This window comes from Elephas maximus, chromosome 9 (assembly GCF_024166365.1).
Source record: "Elephas maximus indicus isolate mEleMax1 chromosome 9, mEleMax1 primary haplotype, whole genome shotgun sequence".
Taxonomy (NCBI): domain Eukaryota; kingdom Metazoa; phylum Chordata; class Mammalia; order Proboscidea; family Elephantidae; genus Elephas; species Elephas maximus.
The window spans coordinates 93,018,705-93,039,855 of NC_064827.1; the positions used below are offsets into that span (position 1 = coordinate 93,018,705).

General features: G+C 39.5%; 1 protein-coding gene across 6 annotated transcripts in view; it reads right to left on the reverse strand.

Moving 5' to 3' along the window:
- PRUNE2 (prune homolog 2 with BCH domain) overlaps window positions 1-21,151 on the reverse strand; it is a 314,222-nt gene that overhangs the window by 108,068 nt on the left and 185,003 nt on the right. For all 6 annotated transcript variants that reach the window (XM_049895199.1, XM_049895201.1, XM_049895197.1 and 3 more), the window contains exon 7: window positions 1,107-1,265. In XM_049895199.1, coding sequence (XP_049751156.1) covers window positions 1,107-1,265 — 159 coding nt within the window. The remainder of the gene's footprint in view (window positions 1-1,106; window positions 1,266-21,151) is intronic.

The window sequence follows — 21,151 nt, forward strand, 5'->3', positions numbered from 1 at the left end:
CATCCAGGGACTCTGTCTAATACATTTGTGAGGAAACTTTAGTGATGAATTCTTTCTATGCCCGTGTAGTCCATATTATAATGAATAATGTATGTTCCCATGTTAATTATTATAATACACCTGGCTTGGTTTAGTCACTTGTTTCAATTAATTTGTTGAATTATTTTATTATTTCCAAAGTCTTGGGTGAAAAGACTCACATGTAACCTAGAGGATACAGCTAATCACCCAGTCAGAATTTTAGTACCTGGAGACAAACTAACTTTGATTAAATCATTTGATTGCCAGTTACCAAATATTGGGCATCAGAGGGGACTGTTATAAATTGAATTATGTCCCTCAGAAAGGTATGTCAAAGTCCTAACCTTCAGTACCTCTGAAAGTGACCTTGTTTGTAAATAGGGTCTTGGAAGATATTATCAGTTAAGTTAGCCTGAGGTCATAGTATAGTAGGGTGGGCCTTAATCAATATAATTGAAGTCCTTATAAGAAGAGAAGAAGAGACACAGAGAGACAGACTGAGACAGAAAATGGCCATGTGAAGATAGGGAGACAATGGAGTGATGTATCTACAAGCCAAGGGTCACCAAGGATTGCCAGGAACCACCAGAGCTAAGAAGAGACAGGGAAGCATCCTACCCCCCGAGTGTTCAGAGAGAGCATTGACCTGCCTACCCCTTGATTTAGGACTTCTAGCCTCCAGAACAGTGGGGCAATACATTTCTCTTGTTAACCCACCCAGTATGTGGTACTTTGTTATGGCACCTGTAGGACACTAATACAGAAGCTAAGCCTTATGAGATATTGCCAGGTAGCAGTTATTGAATGAAATACAGTGCCCAATGTGAACCTGCCCTCGTTCAGCTGCAAAAGATATGAATCAGCATCTCTATGAATTCAAACTAGAAGGGAAATGGTTATAGAGCTCCTTAAAAAGGTCCAATGTGGCAAAACACCAACATTTCTTACAACTCAAACTCTAGGACTTTATCCTTTGGGACAACTCCTTATAAGCCACCAATCCATTTTCATCTTCCACCCACGTGTTCTGAGAGTTAGCAAGTTAGGATACAGCGTGATGTGTCAGGATAGAAGGAGGTCCTCACCTGGCTGCACAGCTCTAGGTTCTCGGAAAACACGGCAATCTGTCGTCTCGGCTGCTGCTCCTCTGACGGGTAGCTGGCCAAGAGGATGAGGACATCGAAACCATACTTGTCTGTAAATGCTTTCAGATCACTGGTGATATTCCTATGAAACACACAGTTCTGGAAAAAACAACAGGAAATTTGAAATTAATGCAACAATGGCCAACTTTGGGGAGTTGTGCTACAAATTTGCCCAGACTTATGTATTATTAGGACAGATATTTATTTTAGATGCAAGTGAAATAAACATCTTGCTCTGAAAAAGTTGGAAACTTTCATGCTAAGGCTTAAAGTATGCTTTGTCATTATTATTAAGAATAGTTTAGACAAGGAACTAGCATCTTAAAATTTAAAAATATCTATATTTATTCAAATAGTTACTTTTATTTCCTCTTATTGTACATAGGATCTATGTAGGAATGCCTGTTGATTATTATTACGCTCTACCAGAAAAAACCTACAGATTTTTTTCCATGCCCAGGTTGATATTTGTATCTGAGAGCACTTTGAAACTTGGGATTTGATATTAATGGCTTCGACAATGTACCCGCCACACCATCTATCCACCATCTATCCATAATGTATGTTATGAAAACCAGGAGGGAGCTATTGCTCTTTTCTACAATTTTGTTTTCTAATGATTATTATTCATTCCAAGTAGGAATTCCTAAGAATAAAGCTAGTCGGGCTTACTAAGTGATTTTTGTTCTGGTATAGAAATCCAGAAAATTTCCATAAGGGTTGTGATATCAGACCCGCTTGCTCTATGGAGGAATGAAAGAAACGAGGAGAAGGTACCCCTGACCAGGGGGCACCCAGACCTGTGGCTCTCATCATCTGCAGAAAAGTTCCTGGCCTTTTAGAGTTTTCTTTGCTGCCATGAGAATTTCCTTATCTGCAGGGATGTCACCTTTCCTTAAAGAAGTACAATGAAGACTGTATGCTGGCCCCTGACTTAATGCCTCACATACATAGTAGCTCAAGAAACGTTTGGTGAACAACTAGAGAAACATGCAATATCAACCTGAGCTACATAATCCTCTATCATAGCATATATAGGGTCATCATATACAAGCAGAGTCAATCAGCTGACAGTCTATTGCACTACTCAGTGAAAAACACCATCATGTGCACTCAAGGGATTTAAAGAATTCTATTAATTTTTTTTTTTCTGATTACAAAAGTAACCAGAATTATGCATGCTGCAAGTAAAATTTTAAAATAATACAGAAATGTAGGCCATAGAAAGTGGAAGCACCAGGCACCTTTCCTCAGATAAGCACTGTGAAGAGCTAAGCAGTGCAGTGAGTATGGTTACAAATTTTTTTCCAGGCCCAGATTGATATTTGTATCTGAGAGCTCTTCGAAACTTGGGATCTGATATTAATGGCTTTGACAATTTACCGGCTACACCAACTATCCATAATGCATGTTCTCTGTGGTTCTACTGAATTGAATCTCAAGGTCTATGAGGCCCCTGAGAAGGGACACAAAACATTTTGCAGGTGTGCAAACACGGGGAATCACAGCTTCCACAGGAAAGGGCTTTGGTGTTTCCTCTTTGCGGTAGCCACTCTCATTAGGCACGTCAAAAGACTGCTTTCATTTTTTGATTACAAGAACTTGTATGTGGGAATTCACAAAGGTCTTGGGATATATGCTGATAAATACCAAAGATCTATTATACATACGATATGAATAATGAAATTGATGTGTTCAAATAGAAAAGCTTGAGGAAGTGTGTGTTCAAAAAGAAGACGCAGAACAGAATTTCAAATTGTCATGGACTCTAGACTTTCTGGAGCCCTGGAGGCTGGATGAACCCCAGAAAATATTGCCCTGAGATAACCTTTAAACCTTAAACCAAAAATATCCCCTGAAGTCTTCTTAAAACCAAACAGTAGTTTAGCTTAACGAGCAAAGAAAATGTCTGCCTTGAGCATTGTGCTCTTTTAATATCTAGCCATATGGAATCAAATAGACAAAAGAAACTCAAAAGATTAGATAGGAAACTTAGGGAGCAATGAGCTTATGTTAACTGGGGAGGAACAACTCAGAAAAGGCGGGTGAGAATGGTTGCACAACTCAAAGAATGTAATCAATGTCACTGAGTTGTACATGTAGAAACTGTTGAATTGGTGTATGATTTGCTGTGTATATTCTCAACAACACATCAAATTTTTTTTTAAGTGTACTGTCAGCTTTCATATTTTTTATTTATTGTCCCAATGACATTACAATTGTAAAAAAATTTTTGAAATTAATTCATCCACAGTTAAGCATAGATATTTAGAGTATGCTTTTTGGTTTTCTAAATCAGCCCTCGTATTATACACAATGTACATTAAATAGGCACAATGATTTCTAATAGTCATTGGTATTATTAATTAAGAACCTCCTTATCAAGCTCTATGCTGTTGTGAATCAGAGAAGAAGATATGGTCCCGAAGAAAAACAAGAACATACAGCCAGCTGTCTACATCTTATCTTTGGTGATAGAGTACTTCGGCATGAGACGATCCTACAATTTTCCTTCCAAATTACTATTTTTATTACATGCACTTATATGCATAAAACCCCAAAATACATTTTCCTTGAAAAAAGGCACACAATTCTAAGAGATTTTCACAGATAGTAACAATCATCATGACCCTCCCAGCTGGGTCACTCAAACAAGAGAAGGAGAGGGTTTTACGGTATCTAAACACAAGATTCAGGAGAGTAAGCGTTATTCGAAGCCATACTTGTGAAACATTTACAACTCGACCTGTTTGAACTGTTCTGTGTGAAGACGATGGCTCTAGGATCTTGCTAAGGCAGTGATGGCTCAATGGTAGAACTCTCACTTTCTGTATTCGAGACCAAGGTTCGATTCCTGGCCAATGCATCTCATCCACAGCCACCACCTGTCTGGCACTGGAGACTTGTGTGTTGTTATCATGCTGAACAGGTTTCAGCAGAACTTCTAAACTAAGACCAGGAAGAAAGGCCTGGTGATCTACTTCCAAAAGTCAGCCAGTGAAAACCCTATGGAGCACAACGGTCTAATCTTCAACCAATCGCAGGAATCGTGCAGTACCAGGCAGAGTATTGTGTATTGTACACGGGGTCGTCATGAATCCAGCCGACATAAAGACAACTAACAACAATAACAAGGTCTTGCTACTCAAAGTGTGGTTCCAAGTCCAGCAGCATTAGCAACATTGAGTAGAATCTCAGGCCACACCCAAGACCTTCTGGAGCCGAATCTGCCTTTTACATGATTTCTAGGTGATTCCAATGAATACTGAAATCTAAGCAGCACTGCTCTTGGCAGGCATTTGTTAATGGATAAATTTCCCAAAGGGAGGCCTGGTGGCGCAGTGGCTAAGCACTCAGTTGCTAACTGAAATGTTGTCAGTTTGAACCCACCAGCCGCTCCACAGGAGAAAGATATGGCGGTCTGCTTCTGTAAAGATTACAGCCTTGGAAACCCTATGAGGCAGGTTCTAGTCTGTCCTACAGGGTTGCTATAAGGCTGAACTGACTTGACAGCAATGGGTATATTTTCCAGTGAAGCAATCCTTTGGGTTCTCTCAACACTGTCGCCTGACTTGTTCTGACTCCTTCCCTCCACCTGTTGTTCCTCACTCTAACCTCATCAGAAAAAAATCACCCTGGGCTGCTCTGCTAGAGGTTCTGATTGAGCAGACTGGACAGGGTGTACGAATCTATATGTTTATCATGCACCCGAAATGAGTCTTATAATCAAGCCCCCCTGGATGACACTGCCCTGTATTTCCTCTGGGTGGCCCCAAATTCCATAGGACCAAATAAAGTATTGATAAAACTTTGATAAAAAGTATTGACTCAGCTAGGCATGTTAGAGAAACAAAATACTTAAATTTTACAGTAACCCCAAAACAAAGATTGGCAACAACTGTGCCCTTTCTAACCTAATAAGATCATCCAAACCAAATTAGGTCTTACTGGCCTTAGGATCAGGGGCCTTAGGATAATGTCAGGAGTTTTATGTTTCAGCCAGAGCCAAACAAGGGAATGAGTGAGAATCTTCAGGAATCTGGGAGGCAGAGTCTGTTTGTTCTGCTTTTATGCTGGTGCTGTTTGTATAGGAGATAATTTATTATAGTCTTCTAGCTACACAGGGAGTCATGTGCTGCGATGGCTCTTATGTTGCTGACAAGCTAGGCTGGTCCTGAATAAACAGCACTTCATCACCAACACAACCCAACTGTACACACAGGTTGGCACTTTATTCCCCCATCTGCCTTCTACCTGATAAATTACTGTTTTAGTTACATGTATACAAATACTATTTATTAATCTGCTCAAATGTCTCCAAAATGTTTCCACCACCTTAAGATAAAATGAGATACACACATACATACATGCATACATACATACATACACAGACATACATATCCCACTCAAGTTGCCAAAGGTTTGGAAAATAAAGGGATCTCCTTTAATCTACCCCACTCCCACCTCTGCCAAATATACCTTCTGCATTTGAAATACGACCTCAGCTTGCCATTGCTGCATGGTATTTAGAAAGTTACTTTACTAATCATTACAACTGGGAATTGACTGGCAAAAATGCAGACAACTCCCATCTGTTAGGAAGTACGGAAATTGCTCCCTGATGTAGTCCTTTGCCACCCTTCGTTCTGAAGATTCAATCATTAAACATATTTTTTAAGAGGTCATGCAGGTTTTTTCCTGAGTAATTCCTAGTTTCTGAATGAGTGGGAAGCCCTAGAAATAAGAAGAGAGGGTAGGGTGGGGGTGGGCAGTAGGGGGAAACCCTTCGGAATTTTTCAGCCAAAAACAAAGGTGTAGATCTCAAGGGCCCTAAAAAGGGCTGATTATCACAAGGATGTAGGGCAGGTAAACAGAAATAATACATCTTTAATATAAGACCTGAGAAAGTGATAGGGATAGTGATAGTGCCCAAAAGATTTACTACATTTGTGGTCGAAAGTACACAGGCAAACATAGTGGAGAACTCCATTCTTTCACAAAATCTTATCTTACTTCTTATTCCATTAGCCTGAAAATTTTAGTTTTTATTGGAAACCCTGGTGGGGCAGTGGTTAAATGCTGCAGCTGCTAGCCAAAATGTTGGCACTTTGAATCCACCAGGCGCTCCTTGGAAACTCTACGGGGCAGTTCTACACTGTCCTATAGGGTCTCTATGAGTCGGAATCGACTCGATGGTAACGGGTTGTTTGTTTTGTTGTTCTATGCTACATGCTGATTGCTTCGTTGCATCCCATGAAATAAAAGTGATCTAAATATTGTCTTTTAAACATTTGTGTGCATAAATGTGGATACTCCATGAAAAGGGGACGCGCTCTTCTTGCATCATCCATATATTCTTACCTTCTATTGTCTTCTCGATCCACTCCTGTCTGGTTAGTGTCCTCACCAGCCCACTGAAATTGTTCTCATCAAAAAGGACCAATGGCTTCCAAGTTAGGTGAAGTCATTGTTGTTGTTAGGTGTTGTCGAGTCAGTTCTGCCTCATAGCGAATGAAACGTTGCCAGGTCCTGTTCTGTCCTCACAATCATTGCTACGTTTGAGCCTACTGTTGCAGCCGCTGTGTCAGTCCATCTCACTGAGGTTCTTCTGCTTTTACGATGACCTTCTGCTTTTACGATGACCTTCTGCTGTATCAAGCATGATGTCTTTCTCCAGAAACTAGTCCCTCCTGATAGCATGTCCAAAGTACGTGAGATGAAGTCTTACCAATCTTGCTTCTAAAGAGTGTTCTGGCTGTACTTCTTCCAAGACAGGTTTGTTTGTTCCTCTGGCAGTCCAAGAATATTCAATATTCTTTGCCAACACCATAATTCAAAAGCATCAATTTTTCTTTGGTCTTCTTTATTCACTGTCTATCTTTTGCATGCATATGAGCAACTGAAAATATCATGGCTTGTGTCAAGTAAACCTTAGTCCTCAAAGTGACATTTTGCAGCAGATTTTTCCAATGCAATATGTCGTTTAATTTATTGGCTGCGCTTCCATGGGTGTTGATTGTGGATACAAGTAAAATGCAATCCTTGACAACTTCAGTCTTTTCTCCATTTATCATGATGTTACTTATTGGTCCAGTTGTGAGGATTTCTGTTTTCTTTACATTGAGGTGGAATCCATATTGAAGGCTGTAGTCTGTGATCTTCATCTGTAAGTGCTTCAAGTCCTCTGCACTTCAAGTAAGCCACTGAAAGTTGCAAAATCCAAAAAGTCACTTTCCCCTTCTCATGCTATTAGACTTTCCGTGGCATACCATGCAGTTGATTCTTTCCCCCTTTTCAGACACTGAATTCCTTCTCTTTCCTGACACCATACACTCCTAGTTTTCCTCAATGGCTATTCCTCAGTTACCTTTGCTGGTTCTTGTTTTTTACTCAACCACTAAATGTCAGTGCCCTAGAATTTGTTTCCCGACTCCTTTCTCTACTGTAACTGTATGTTCTCCCTTGGTAATCTCGTCCAGTCACATGGTCTTAAAATTATCTGTATGCCAGTGATAACCAAATATACATCTCCCTGGCCTCTAGCCTTGTCTGTACATGTGATATCCCCAACGTGAATGTCTAATAAACATCTCAAACAAAATACAACCCACCTTCTCTCCAGTTTTCTCCATATCATTCAGTGGCACAACCATCCGACCAGTTCTTCAAGCCTCAAATCTAGGAATTATTCCTGATTCCCTTTTCACCTCACACCTCACATAATCCATCAGCAAATCCTATTCATTTTATCTCTAAAACATATCTCAAATACAGATGCTTCTCTCACTTCTCTCCATCTCTATTACTCTCCTAATTACAACCACCATCATCTCTTCTTTGAATTTCTGTGGCAGCCTCCCAACTGGTCTTTCTGCTGACACTCTTGTCTTCCTACAGTCAACACAGCACCAAAAGGGAGTTTTTAAAAATGTCAATTGAATCATGACACTCTTCTGCTTCAAATCCACTCAAAAGTTTCCCAATGCAATGATTATTATTTACTATCGTTTTATATTTTAGCTGGGAGAAGAAAGGTTTAATGTCCTTCAGAGTAAGACTTCTTATAAACCAGTGAGAAAAAAATAGACATACAATACAAAAATAGTTGGAGAACATAAAAGACAAGTCACAATTGAAATACAAATAAATTATGGCCAATAAATACCTAAACTTGCTAATAATCAAAGAAAAGCTTTGAAAGGAAAAAATTCTATTTTTTCTTAATATCATTGGTATATATTTCTCAAATAAGCATTCTCATACACTGTGAGAAGTATAGTCTAAAGAAATAATCATATATGCCCACAAAGGTTTATGTACAAGGCTATCCATTGAGTTATTACTTTCATAATTAAGACTGGGAAACAATCTAAATGTCCAACAATACGGCAATGGTTAAATAAATTGTGAAGCTCGAACAACAGAATATGAAGCCACTATTAAAAGTCATGCTACCAAAAAATACTTAATGACACAAGAAAACACTCATGATGGTGTTAAGAGGAAAATCATGTCTACAATTACATATAAACAGAATGACATTTCTATATGTACTCCAACAATATGTATTGAAATCTAGTATGCAATGGACATTAAGGTATCTTGATATTAAAAGTTGTCATAATTTAGCCAAATTGCTAATCTAAAATCTTGCGTCTCTCCATTGTTATAGAGAACTCCCTCCAAGGTTTCTAGAAAAGTCTTTGAATTCGGCTGGACCTGAGGTTAGCCCTGGCTCTGCGGGTCATGAGCAAGGTGACTTGAATGAGTTACCTCACCTCTCTGAGCCTTTTTTTCCTCACCTGTAATCCCCCACCTCAAGACTGTTGTGAGAATTAAGAGCATATAGAAAAAGGCTGGCTCAGCCTGACATACAGCAAACAATGAACATTAGATCTCTTTCCTTTCATAGTTCTTAAACTATAAAAAATGTCATTCTGAGGATTTATGGGAATAATCTAATTTACAGAAAGAATTTTACAAGATTATATGGAAGCTGGTTATTCATATTACAATTATTTACATTAAAGCCTTTATAATATATGTGAACTTTCTAATAATGATCGCACATATTTTTCAATCATTCAAGCTATTCACATGTAAAATCCCTAGAAGCAAGATGATGGTAGAAGTTGCACAAAGTTAAATCATTTTGAAAATTGATGTAAGATACAAAAACTACTGGCAAATCAGTGTTTATCTTGTTAACAGATTCTTTATCCTTAATTCCAAGTTATACTCAATGAATGCCTCATGAGCTTCTGTTTGTGACTATCCAAACAACAGCTTTTAAAGCATTGCAAAAAAAGAAAAAAAAGTAGTGATTTTTCCTCCAGCTAAATCATCGTGGATAGAGTCTTTTTCAGCATTTCCACTGTCTTACCTCCAAACACAAAATGATCTTTAGTAGATTTTACTCTTGATGCTAATATTGTCCGTTTAGTTCCAACATTTGAAAAATGGAGGGTCTACACACATAATCCAAAGCAGTTGTCTCCCTTTCAAATTACAAGTTAAATGCACCAAGTAAGGCTTTTATTAAATGAAATAAATTATTTCCTAATTCATGCACAAGCCATTCCCAGATCCCTTATGTCTGTAATATTTTTCTTCATGCAGGAAATAGAAAAATCAAGTGAGCAAGTATTGCGTGTAGGTAGGATGCTTGTAAGGGCTTCAAGTTCTCTTCACTTTCAGCAAGCACTTACTAATGAAGATCAAAGACCACAGACTTCAGTATGGATTGCAACTCACCATAAAGAAAACAAAAATCCTCACAACTGGACCAGTAAGAGACATCATGATAAAAGGAGAAAAGATCGAAGTTGTCAAGGATTTCATTTTACTTTGTTCCACAATCAACAGCCACGGAAGCCGCAGTCAAGAAATCAAATGACACATTGCATTGGGTAAATCTGTCGCAAAGGACCTTTTTAAAGTGTTAAAAAGCAAAGATGTCACCTTGAGGACTAAGGTGCGCCTGACCCAAGCCATGGTATTTTCAATCACATCATATGCATGTGAAAGCTGGACAATGAATAAGGAAGACCAAAGAAAAATTGACTGAAGCCTTTGAATTGTGGTGTTGGAGAAGAATACTGAATATACCATGGACTGCCAAAAGAATGAACAAATCTGTCTTTGAAGAAGTGCAACCAGAATGTTCCTTAGAAGCAAGGATGGAGAGACTGCATCTTACATACTTTAGACATGTTGTCAGGAGAGATCAGTCCCTGGAGAAGGACATCATGCTTGGTAAAGTACAGGGCCAGCAGAAAAGAGGACGACCCTCAATGAGGTGGATTGACACAGTGGCTACAACAATGAGCTTAAGCATAACAACGATTGTAAGGATGGCTCAGGACCAGGCCATGTTTCGTTCTGTTGTGCATAGGGTCGCTATGAGTCGGAACCAACTTGACGGTATCTAACGACAACAACAACAAGGATGCTTGTAGATAAAAATCACCACCAAGATTAAAACGTAAGTTTGTATGGTTTTATTTTTGAGAATAGTGAGGCTTAGAAACATGGTTTGACAACCCGTAACTACCTGGTACACACAGTGGCCAGCATGGATTGCTGAGTTACTGAAATTTAAGAATACAGTTTGACATTTATACTCTGCATGGACTTATTTCTAGACAGAGGACTTTTTTTTTCTTAATCAAGATATAAGAAAAATGCTGAGGTATGTACACAAATGTTCTAACTGAAAGCTTTATGATTTATGCCACCAAAATTCCATTATGATGTTTAAAATATTCAGCAATAATAAAGTCTGATAATTTTGACAGGAAAATGATTTATGAGGACACAAAATGCATAAATTAAAAGATTTATTTATTCTGTTTTTCATACACTTTTTAATTGGTAAGCAAAGATATTTCCCATGTTTTTACAATACGTTTTTTGTTTGTTTTACACTTTATTGTTCTTATTTTTATGAGCTAGCTAAGGGGTTAGCTAAGGTATTTTAATAGTAAAAACTTCACCAGGTCTATTAAAACTATATTATACGTTTTATTTTGAAAATAGAGTCTGATGGTACATATTTTCATTCTTTATAGTTAAAAAGAGGGCCCTTTTGTGAAAATTAAAAATGCTGCAATATATAAGCCAATATGTAACATATATATACACACCAATATAATTTTTGTTTAAATCGCCAATAGACTAACATAAACTAAGCACTGACTCTGCACATTAAGCACGCATTTAATTCTTTGCATCATCTCATTTAAACTTGAAGCTGCCTCTTTGAGGTAAGTAACATTATCTCTGTTTTGCACTGAGAAAATGGAGACTTCAAGAGGCTAAGTAAGTGATGTCACACAGCTCATCTGTGGGAAAAATGGGACTCGAATCCAGGTTTGTCTGACCCCATGCTCTCCTGGAATGAGAAAATGCTTTATCAATTCAGTTTTTACTTTAATAAAAAAAAAAATAGTTTTCTCCTACTCCATTTCCTTCTGTTCAGTATTGATTCTCTCTTTTCACTACACACAGCAAGCCACACCATGGATTTTGACAATACGCTAATACCACACCGTTTAAATTTTTTGATGATCCAATATTATCATTTGATACCATGCTTTCTGATCAATTTTCAGTTTCTTACCTACTCTATAAAACACAAATGTAGGATGACCATTAACTATATGTGTGAGCCTAAAATAAAAAACCTGCCCAAAGAAACAACTACGTACAAGAAAGTGATATTCTTGCAGCAATATGTACTTTTGAAAAGTTGTTAGGCATGCATGTGTACAAAGGGAAAAAAACAATCAGGGAAGTGGCATGCCACTGGTTATCTAGAATTATCACCATGTAATGTTTCTTGCCCTGGTAGTTTGGACACATGAACAATGAAAGAATTCCACTCTACTGTTCAATATATAAAAATCTCATCATCAAAAGAAGTTTCCAGGATAAACTGAATGCTTCGAAGGTCAGTGGAGCAAGGGCGGGGGTTTGGGGACTATGGCTTAAGGGGACTTCTAAGTCAATTGGCAAAATAAATTCTATTATGAAAACATTCTGCATCCCACTTTGAAGTGTGGCGTCTGGGTCTGGGGTCTTAAGTACTAACAAGCGGCCATCTAAGATGCATCAATTGGTCTCAACCCACCCGGATCAAAGGAGAATGAAGAACACCAAGGTCACACGATAACTATGAGTCCAAGAGACAGAAAGGGCCACATGAACCAGAGACTTACATCATCCTGAGACCAGAAGAACTAGATGGTGCCCGGCCACAATCGATGACTGCCCTGACAGGGAGCGCAACAGAGAACCCCTGAGGGAGCAGGAGAACAGTGGGATGCAGACCCCAAATTTTCATAAAAAGACCAGACTTAATGGTCTGACTGAGACTAGAAGAATCCCGGCGGTCATGGTCCCCAAACCTTCTGTTGGCCCAGGATAGAAACCATTCCCGAAGACAACTCATCAGACATGGAAGGGACTGGACAATGGGTTGGGGAGATGCTGATGAAGAGTGAGCTACTTGTATCAGGTGGACACTTGAGACTGTGTTGGCATCTCCCATCTGGAGGGGAGATGGGAGGGTAGAGAGGGTTAGAAACTGGCAAAACGGTCAAGAAAGGAGAGACTGGAAGGAGGGAGCGGGCTGATTCATTAGGGGGAAAGTAAGTGGGAGTATGGAGTAAGGTGTATACAAGCTTATATGTGACAGACTGACTTGATTTGTAAACTTTCACTTAAAGCACAATAGAAATTATTTAAAAAAAAAGTCATCATCAAAAATGTTCCCAACATTACTTCTTCACTGCTCAGAAGCCCACAGAAAAATAGGATTTAGGATTGCTGGAGGGAGGTGGAAATCCTGGTGGTGTAGTGGTTAAGTGCTACGACTGCTAACCAAAAGGCTGGCAGTTCGAATCCACCAGGCACTCCTTGGAAACTCTATGGGGCAGTTCTACTCTATCCTATACAGTCGCTATGAATCAGAATTGACTCAACGCCAACGATTTTGGTTTTTTTGGTTTGGGGGGGTTAGAAGAGGTATTTTTTTACTTTGAGGGTGTAGCAACTTAATGGGAGGAGCCTATGTACTGCCATCATTCCATGCGAAGTCCCCCCATTAAGGCACAACTGTCAAAGGCAATTATAATGTATCAATCTGTAGATGCTTTGACTGAGATCAAGCATAAAAAGTATTAGGAAAGAAACCTAGAGTCTTTTAAGCAATAACCCTTGTAATGTTATCACTTGGGTTGAGAAATTCAAGAATAAAGAGGGAGATCATAAATTCATTGAAGATCACTGCTTTCATGTCATGTGACAAATATTTTTTCTTCCTATAACCATATCATTGGAGTCCCTGGGTGGGCAAATGGTTAACACACTCAGCTGCTAACAGAAAGGTTGGTGGTTTGAGTCTACCCAGGGGTGCCTAGTGATCTACTTCTGTAAATCAGCCATTGAAAGCTCTGTGGAGCACACACAGTTCTACTCTGACACACACAGGGTTGCCATGAGTTGGACTCAACTCAATGGCAACTGGTTATAACCACATCGTTAATGGAGAGAGAGAGTGAAAGAGAAAGAGAGAAGGAACTGGGATAATTCATCTGATAATCACAAGTTTGAGTTATGAACTTGTTGAGATGAGGTGGGCTGGTTTCAGGCCAACCTGCAATGAAGTGAGTTGAAACGCTTACTCATTTTCACTGTTTCAATCATAAAGGGGATGTTATACCAGTAGAGAGCTGACTCTGGAAAAAGATGCTTCAATATTTTACTTCACAGAAGAGTGGTCCTAGGCAGACTCTACAACCCATTAATAGTAGATTGAATACTGGGATGTGGGGAAAGTTCACAACCAATTAAAGATAAATAAGCCATCACCTCACTAACTAGCTCAACCTAATTTACATGTTCTTTGAAGACAGACCCATAATCATCAAAACTTTCCGATACAGCACAGATTTGAGGAGGCTGTGAGAAGGGGGCTAGACTGTTATTCCCCTGAAGGCCCCCTTTTTTATTCATATATATTTATAAAGGTTTTTATATGAGAAAGAATGATTCTGCACACATGCACATTGGAAAACCTACTCATTAGGCATGCTTTCTTTTTTAAATGGTAGAACCTGGGCAACACCCTGGCTACCAAAAATAAAGGAATAAAGATTATTTTCATAGTTACGTGTAGATGGAGGGAAAAAAAAGTCCCAACTAGCCTGTTTTAGATCATGAGCCTGACATTTATGGCTTTATTTATCTTCCTTTTTAAAAAACCAATCATCACGTTTGAACAATATTTCAAGAAAGCCGGAGACCTCCTTTCTTCTCTGGGTATCTCTTCCTGATTTATGGAACCACCAGTCAAGTCTCCAGAGAGCTTGCTGTACTTGTGCATTACCCAGACTCCTGATTTCTCTAAGTTGTGTCAATATTAACCTGACCAAATGAAGATCAAACTGTCTCTTTTGTTCCTCACGCTTTTCGCATGGGGAGCACAATATGGCTCTTGTCAGAGGTGCTTCATCATTTTGGCTCAAGGAAACTGTCAGTACAGTTTGGGATTCGTTCTTCATGGGCAGATATCCTGATGGGTCTAATGAAGCCTTGCTGCTGACAACCTATTTGCTAAAAATATCCAACCATCACCAAGTTTAAGTGGGGAATAAGGCTGTGTCCCCTTTCCTATCATCCCAATGAAAGTACTTATTTTTGTTGAAGTCTAGAGAAGTATGGATGTCAAGGCGCAATATACAGTCCTTTTCAGGCCCATCCCTCACCACCCATATGCGTGTTCTTGCTTGCTTCCATTTGCTCTCTGATAAACTTTATGACACTCTTAAATTGGAATATAATAGGGTAAACACCAATCTTAGAGCACACATGCAGAGCCAGCAGTCTGTGTGTGCCATTTGTTGCAAATCCAAGCTAATTACCAGAAACCCCCTCCTGAAAACAGATACACTCTGGGGTTTGTGGTTTTACTTTCCTTTGGAGATGTCTGTGTGTGTGGAAAGGACGCTGTGTTGTCATGACTCTCTTGGTTGCAAATCATAAAGACCTAACTTGAGCTGGCTTTAATAAAGAGAAAGCGAGAAGGATCTGGGGAGTGTTCTCACAGAAGCCAAGGAAGACCTGGAGAACAAGCTGGGAGACAGGCAGGGGTTGCGTGAGCCCCAGGACCACCAGGGATACACAGGCCGTTGGGCCTCCCATCCTCTTTTTCTGGCCTCAGACTGCTGCCTGAAGCAGATTGGCATTTTCCACATAGTGGGAGACATAGCAGCTCCAGCTGCTCAATTGTAGACCTTATGGTTTTAGTCACTTGGGAGAAACCAGTCCATTCCCTCTGGTTCTTTAGTTTGAAAATCTGGAGAAGGGACTCTGGTTCTTCCCACTCAGGTTTGGTGCCTACACCTGGAGCAATGACTTAAGGTGGATTGGAAACATCACAGAACACAGACATGGTATCAGCTGTAACAAGGGTGGTGGGTAAGGGAGTCATTTCCTAGAAAAGGAGTGCTCAGATAAACCGATAGGTGGGTACTCTTAGATATCAAGCACGAAGGACCCTCACAAACACACTTCAAACAATTTCCCAAGTCCCCACTTTACTTCTGGTCAACCAAATCCAGTCATAGGGAGAGACATGATGCTTGGAAAGATATCTTTAGTCAAGTAATTTAATTGGGAAAAGTTAGCTTTCATTTTTATGGGAACTTTGCATTCCAATGAAGAAGAATATTTTAAAGAGAAGTGACAAAACAAATCTATGAAAGTTTTAAGTTTATAAAAAGGAAAGTATGCCTATTCGATCAAACAAAATGTATTGTTGTTGTTGTTAGTAGACACTGTTGAGTTGGTTCCAAATCATAGCAACCCTGTGTACAAGAGAACTAAACACTGCCTGATTCTGCACCGTCCTCACAATCATTGCTATGTTTGAGCTCATTGTTGCAGCCATTGTATCAATCCATCTTGTTTAGGGTCTTCCTCTTTTTCACTGACCCCCTGCTTTATCAAGCATGATGTTCTTCTTCAGGGACTGGTCCATTCTGATAATATGTTCAAAGTGCTTGAGACAAAGTCTTGCCATCTTCGCTTCTATGGAGCATTCTGGCTGTACTTCTTCCAAAAGAGATTTGTTCATTCTTCTGGCAGTCCATGGTATATTCAATATTCTTCACCAACACCATAATTCAAAGACATCGATTCTTCTTTGGTCTTCCTTATTCATTGTCCAGCTTTTACATGCATATGAGGCAACTGAACACATCATGTCTTGGGTCAGGTGCACCTCAGTCCTCAAAATGACATCTTTGCTTTTTAACACTTTAAAGAGGCCTTTTGCAGCAGATTTGCCTAAAGCAACATGTCATTTGATTTCTTGACCGCTGCTTCCCCGGGCATTGATTGTGGATCCAAGTAAAATGAAAACCTTGACAACTTCAATCTTTTCTCCGTTTATCATGATGTTGCTTATTGGTCCAGTTGTGAGGATTTTTGTTTTCTTTATGTTGAGGTGTAATCCATACTGAAGGCTGTGGTCTTTGATCTCCATCAATAAGTGCTTCAAGTCCTCTTCGCTTTCAGCGAGCAAGGTTGTGTCATCTGCATATTGCAGGTTGTTAATGAGTCTTCCTCCAATCCTGATGCCATTTTCTTCATACAGTCCAGGTTCTCAGATTTTTTACTCTGCATAGTACCAGCTAAATGACTGAGGGGAAAGAGGGCAAGCCTCTTTAGTCTTTATTCTTCCAGCTCAGTGTGTAGAATTCTTTTTTTTTTTTTTTTGGCTCTTGATGTTTTCAGGTGCTTAAATCTCCACCATAACTGTCAAACTTCCACAGCTATTTTCACTATACATACGAGGCATTGAAATGTTTTACATACAAATTAGAAATGATCTTCAGGCCCTGCCTATGATGCAGAGAGTACTTGGACTAACTCTGTGGAACAAACTGTCTCGCTTAGTATTTTAATTGTTACCATTTTATACAAGAGTTACATATGGAAGGGCTCTAAGGAGCCCAAATATAGAAATATTTGAATTCATAACAGGTAAAATGTAATCACTTTCGTTGTTATAGTTGTTGTTAAGTGCTATCAAGTTGAGTCAGTTCCGACTCACAGTGACCCTATGTACAACAGAAATCACTTTAGAGCAGGACTTCTCAACCTTGACACTACTGACAGCCTCAACCAGATAATTCTCAGTTGTGGGGACCCGTCCTGTGCATTGTAGAATGTTCTGCAGCATCCCTGGTCTCTACCCACTAGATGCTATTAGCACTACCTAGCCAGTTGTGACCACCAAAAATATCTCCACAAATTACCAAATGTCCCTGGGGGAGCAAAATCGCTCTTATGAAGTACTGCTTTAGGGAATGATAGCAGGATAGTCTTGCAAATTAAAAAAATATATATATTCAAACTATATTTAATTTTTCAAAAGCACTACTGAATAAAGCAAGACCCATCTTTAATTGTGTCTGGTTTAAGAAGTGGAACTATAAAAATATATCAGGGATAGTGACTGTCCAGAAGAATAATACTTTGTACTAATTGCCAAATGTTATCTTTTTCTAAGCTGGTAAAATTTTTAAATTGCCATCAATTGTCTTTTAATTTAGATTAACACGCTTATAAAATAAAGTGTTTTGATTCTCTTAAACAGAGGGAAAAAAACAGGATGACTTTAAATAAAGAGCCAGAATTTTCCTAAAACATCTACTTCCTATTCCAGGAAAATGAAGTTTTCCTAGGTATTTTCCAGAGTGTGTGTGGTTTTTTTTAGGTTTGGAAAAATAGATTATATCAGTTCAGTTATGGGTGGACAGGGCATTTTTAAACACCAAATTTTATATTTTGGATTCCTGGAAATGATATGTATGCATATCTTTTAACTCCATAATGGTAACCCAATATAGGGCAGATCTTTGAAGGTCTCACTGAACAGTTTAACAAGCGTGGGGGATGGCAAGTATCCAATCAATGGCTAGAATTCTGGCCTGACTGGTAACTGGTAATTTGATAGAAAAACTCCTCAAATCCATTTCTGAGCCTTAACTATCTGAGCCTGTATGTCCGTATCACTAATTCAAAACCATGGCTGTACTTTGAATAATATTTGTTCTTTTTGTGAAGAGGTTAAGAGCTCAGGCTGCTAACCAAAAGGTCAGCAGTTTGAATCCACCAGGCGTTCCTTGGAAACCCTGCGGGGCAGTTCTACCCTGTCCTACGGGGTTGCTATGAGTCAGAATTGACTCAACAGCAACAAGAGTAGTAGGTATAGATTCTTGTTGTTAGTTGCCATTGAGTAGGTTCTGACTCACGGCAACCCCATGGATGGCAGAACAAAACATTACCCTGTCCTGGGCCATCTTCGTAATTTCTGGTACACTGAAGTCCATTTTTGTGGCCCTTGTGTATTTCGATTATCTTCCAACCTAGAGCTCATCTTCCAGCACTACATCAGACAATATTCTGTTGTGATCCGTAGGGTTCACACTGGCTAATTTTCAGAAGTAGATTGGCAGCTTTTTCTTCCTAGTCTGTCTTAGTGTGGAAGCTCCACTGAAGCCTGTCCACCATGGGTGGCCTTGCTTGTGTCTGAAATACCGGTAGCATAGCTTCCAGCAACACAGTAACACACCAGCCACCCCAGTGTGGCAAACTGACAGGTGGGTGGTGGGAATAATAATGCAGGGAACTTAAAAAAACAATACTCAGACCCACCTATGAGATTTCAGTTTAATTGGTTTAAGGGTGGGTTCTGCATATCACCATATCTTCAGAGAGTTCCAGATATTATTTTATTGTGCAGCTAGGGTACAGAATATTTAGCTCTATTCATATAAAGAAACATTTTCAATTTGCGCTATATAGACATAGTTGCCACATCAGTGATTCTTGTTTTTCATTCTCTAGTCACTGAGGGGAATTTCATTGTCACTGGGGAAAACAAATACTTCTAAAAAATATATTTAAATCTTTTTTTTTTTTTTAAGAAGCCCTAACTCCCCTAAATGAGCAGGTAATAAAAATGTAATGCTTACAAGCATAGGTATTAGAATTCAAATCCTGGCTCTATGCTCTGTTATCTCTACACCTGTAGGCAAAGTAACTTGATTGCTCCAAGCCTCAGTTCCTTCATCTGCACAATCAGTATCACAACCTACTTCATAAAGGGAGGTCATCCAGGTAAAACACTTAGCTGAGGACCTCTCACGAAGTGACAACAGCAGCAACACCAACAGCTAAAAATTATATCAGTGGTAAACTTACCTGTCAATTAGGCCATTAGAAATTATCCATCCTTAGGTACAGTTTAAGGAGCCCTGGTGGTACAGCGGTTAAGGCGTCAGTGGTTTGAACCCACCAGCCACTCCATGGGAGAAAGATGCGCAGTCTGCTTCCATAAAGATTACCCAGTGTCATCGAGTCGATTCCAACTCATAGCCACCCTACAGGACAGGAGTAGAACTGCCCACAGGGTTTCCAAGGCAGTAATCTTGACAGAAGCTGACTGCTGCATCTTTCTTCCACGGAGCAGAAGTGGGTTCAAACCATCGACTTCTCTGTTAGCAGCCAAGTGCTTAACCACTGCACCACCAGGACTCCTTTCTGTAAAGATTACAGCCTTGGGAATTCTATGGGGCAGTTCTACACTGTCCTATACGGTCTCTACAAGTCGGAATTGACAGCACTGGGTTTGGGTTTTTTGGCTTTAGGTACAGTTTAAAAAAAAAAAAGTTGTGGAGTAGATTCTGAGTCATGGAAACCCCATATGTTTCAAAGCAGAACTGTGCTCCACAGGGATTTCAACAGCAGATTTTTTGGAGGTAGATCACCAGGGCTTTGTTCCCAGGTGCCTCTCGGGGGACACCAACCTCCAACTTTTACGTTAGTAGTGGAGCGCATTAACATTTGCACCACCCAGGAACTCCTGGTACAGTTTTGAGATCATCTTTCTGCCTTACGTATGGTAGAAAGAGTCCTTTTTATCTAAGATTCTTTGGTTGTAACGATGGCTTCAATTATGTAAGCAACAGAATTTCTAATTAAGAAAGAAGTCTCAGGTTCACAGAAGGTACCTGGCACCTGAGCGAGACAGTGGAATGGTTTGATTGATGGACAAATTCTTCTCCAGGCTCTGCTTTTGATGTGTCATCTAAGTAAACTGCCCTCCAACTTTACCTGCATCAGAATCATGGGAGGACTTGTGAAAACAGAGTGCTGGGCCTCACTCCCAGAGTTTCTGATTCAGTAGATCTGGGGCAGCGGCCACAAACTGGCATTTCCAGCAAGTTACCAGGTGATGCTGATGCTGCTGGTCTGGAGACAACCTTGTGAGAATCACACTTTGATCTAAAGCAAGACTTTTTACCTTCTGGGCCCCAAACTCCTAATCTGAAAAATAGGAAATGCCCATTAAGGCAATACAATTTCTTGCTTCTCCTTTCCTTGATTCTCTAAATAAAGCTACACAGAGGGCGTCACTGCATATCTTTATTTACATTAGCTGATATGATTAGGACAAAGAGTTGGTTAAATAAAAAGTTGATTAAAGAGGGAAATAATTACAGTAAATATTTTTTATAAAAAAATATTATTTGAGTTTGAACAAAAAATTATGCATACCTTTATAGACTTTCCATGTAGGGCCAAAACCTGTTGCCATCAAGTCTATTCTGACTCACGGCAACCCTAGATGTTACAGAGTAGATCTGCTCTGTAGGGTTTTCTTGGCTGTAATCTTTATGAAAGCAGATTGGCAGGCCTTTCTTTCACGGTACTGCTGGGTAGATCTGAACCACCAACCTTTTGATTAGCAGTCAAGCGCAAAGCATTTGTGCCACTCAGGGACCTTGCGTAGGGCCAAGGCTTTTTTAAAATATTTATTGTGCATGGGCCTTTAGGGACTTCCCATTATTTTCAATGTCTAATTTTAGTTTCAGTGACTTGGACTAAAAACATGGGGCCCTGGTGGCACC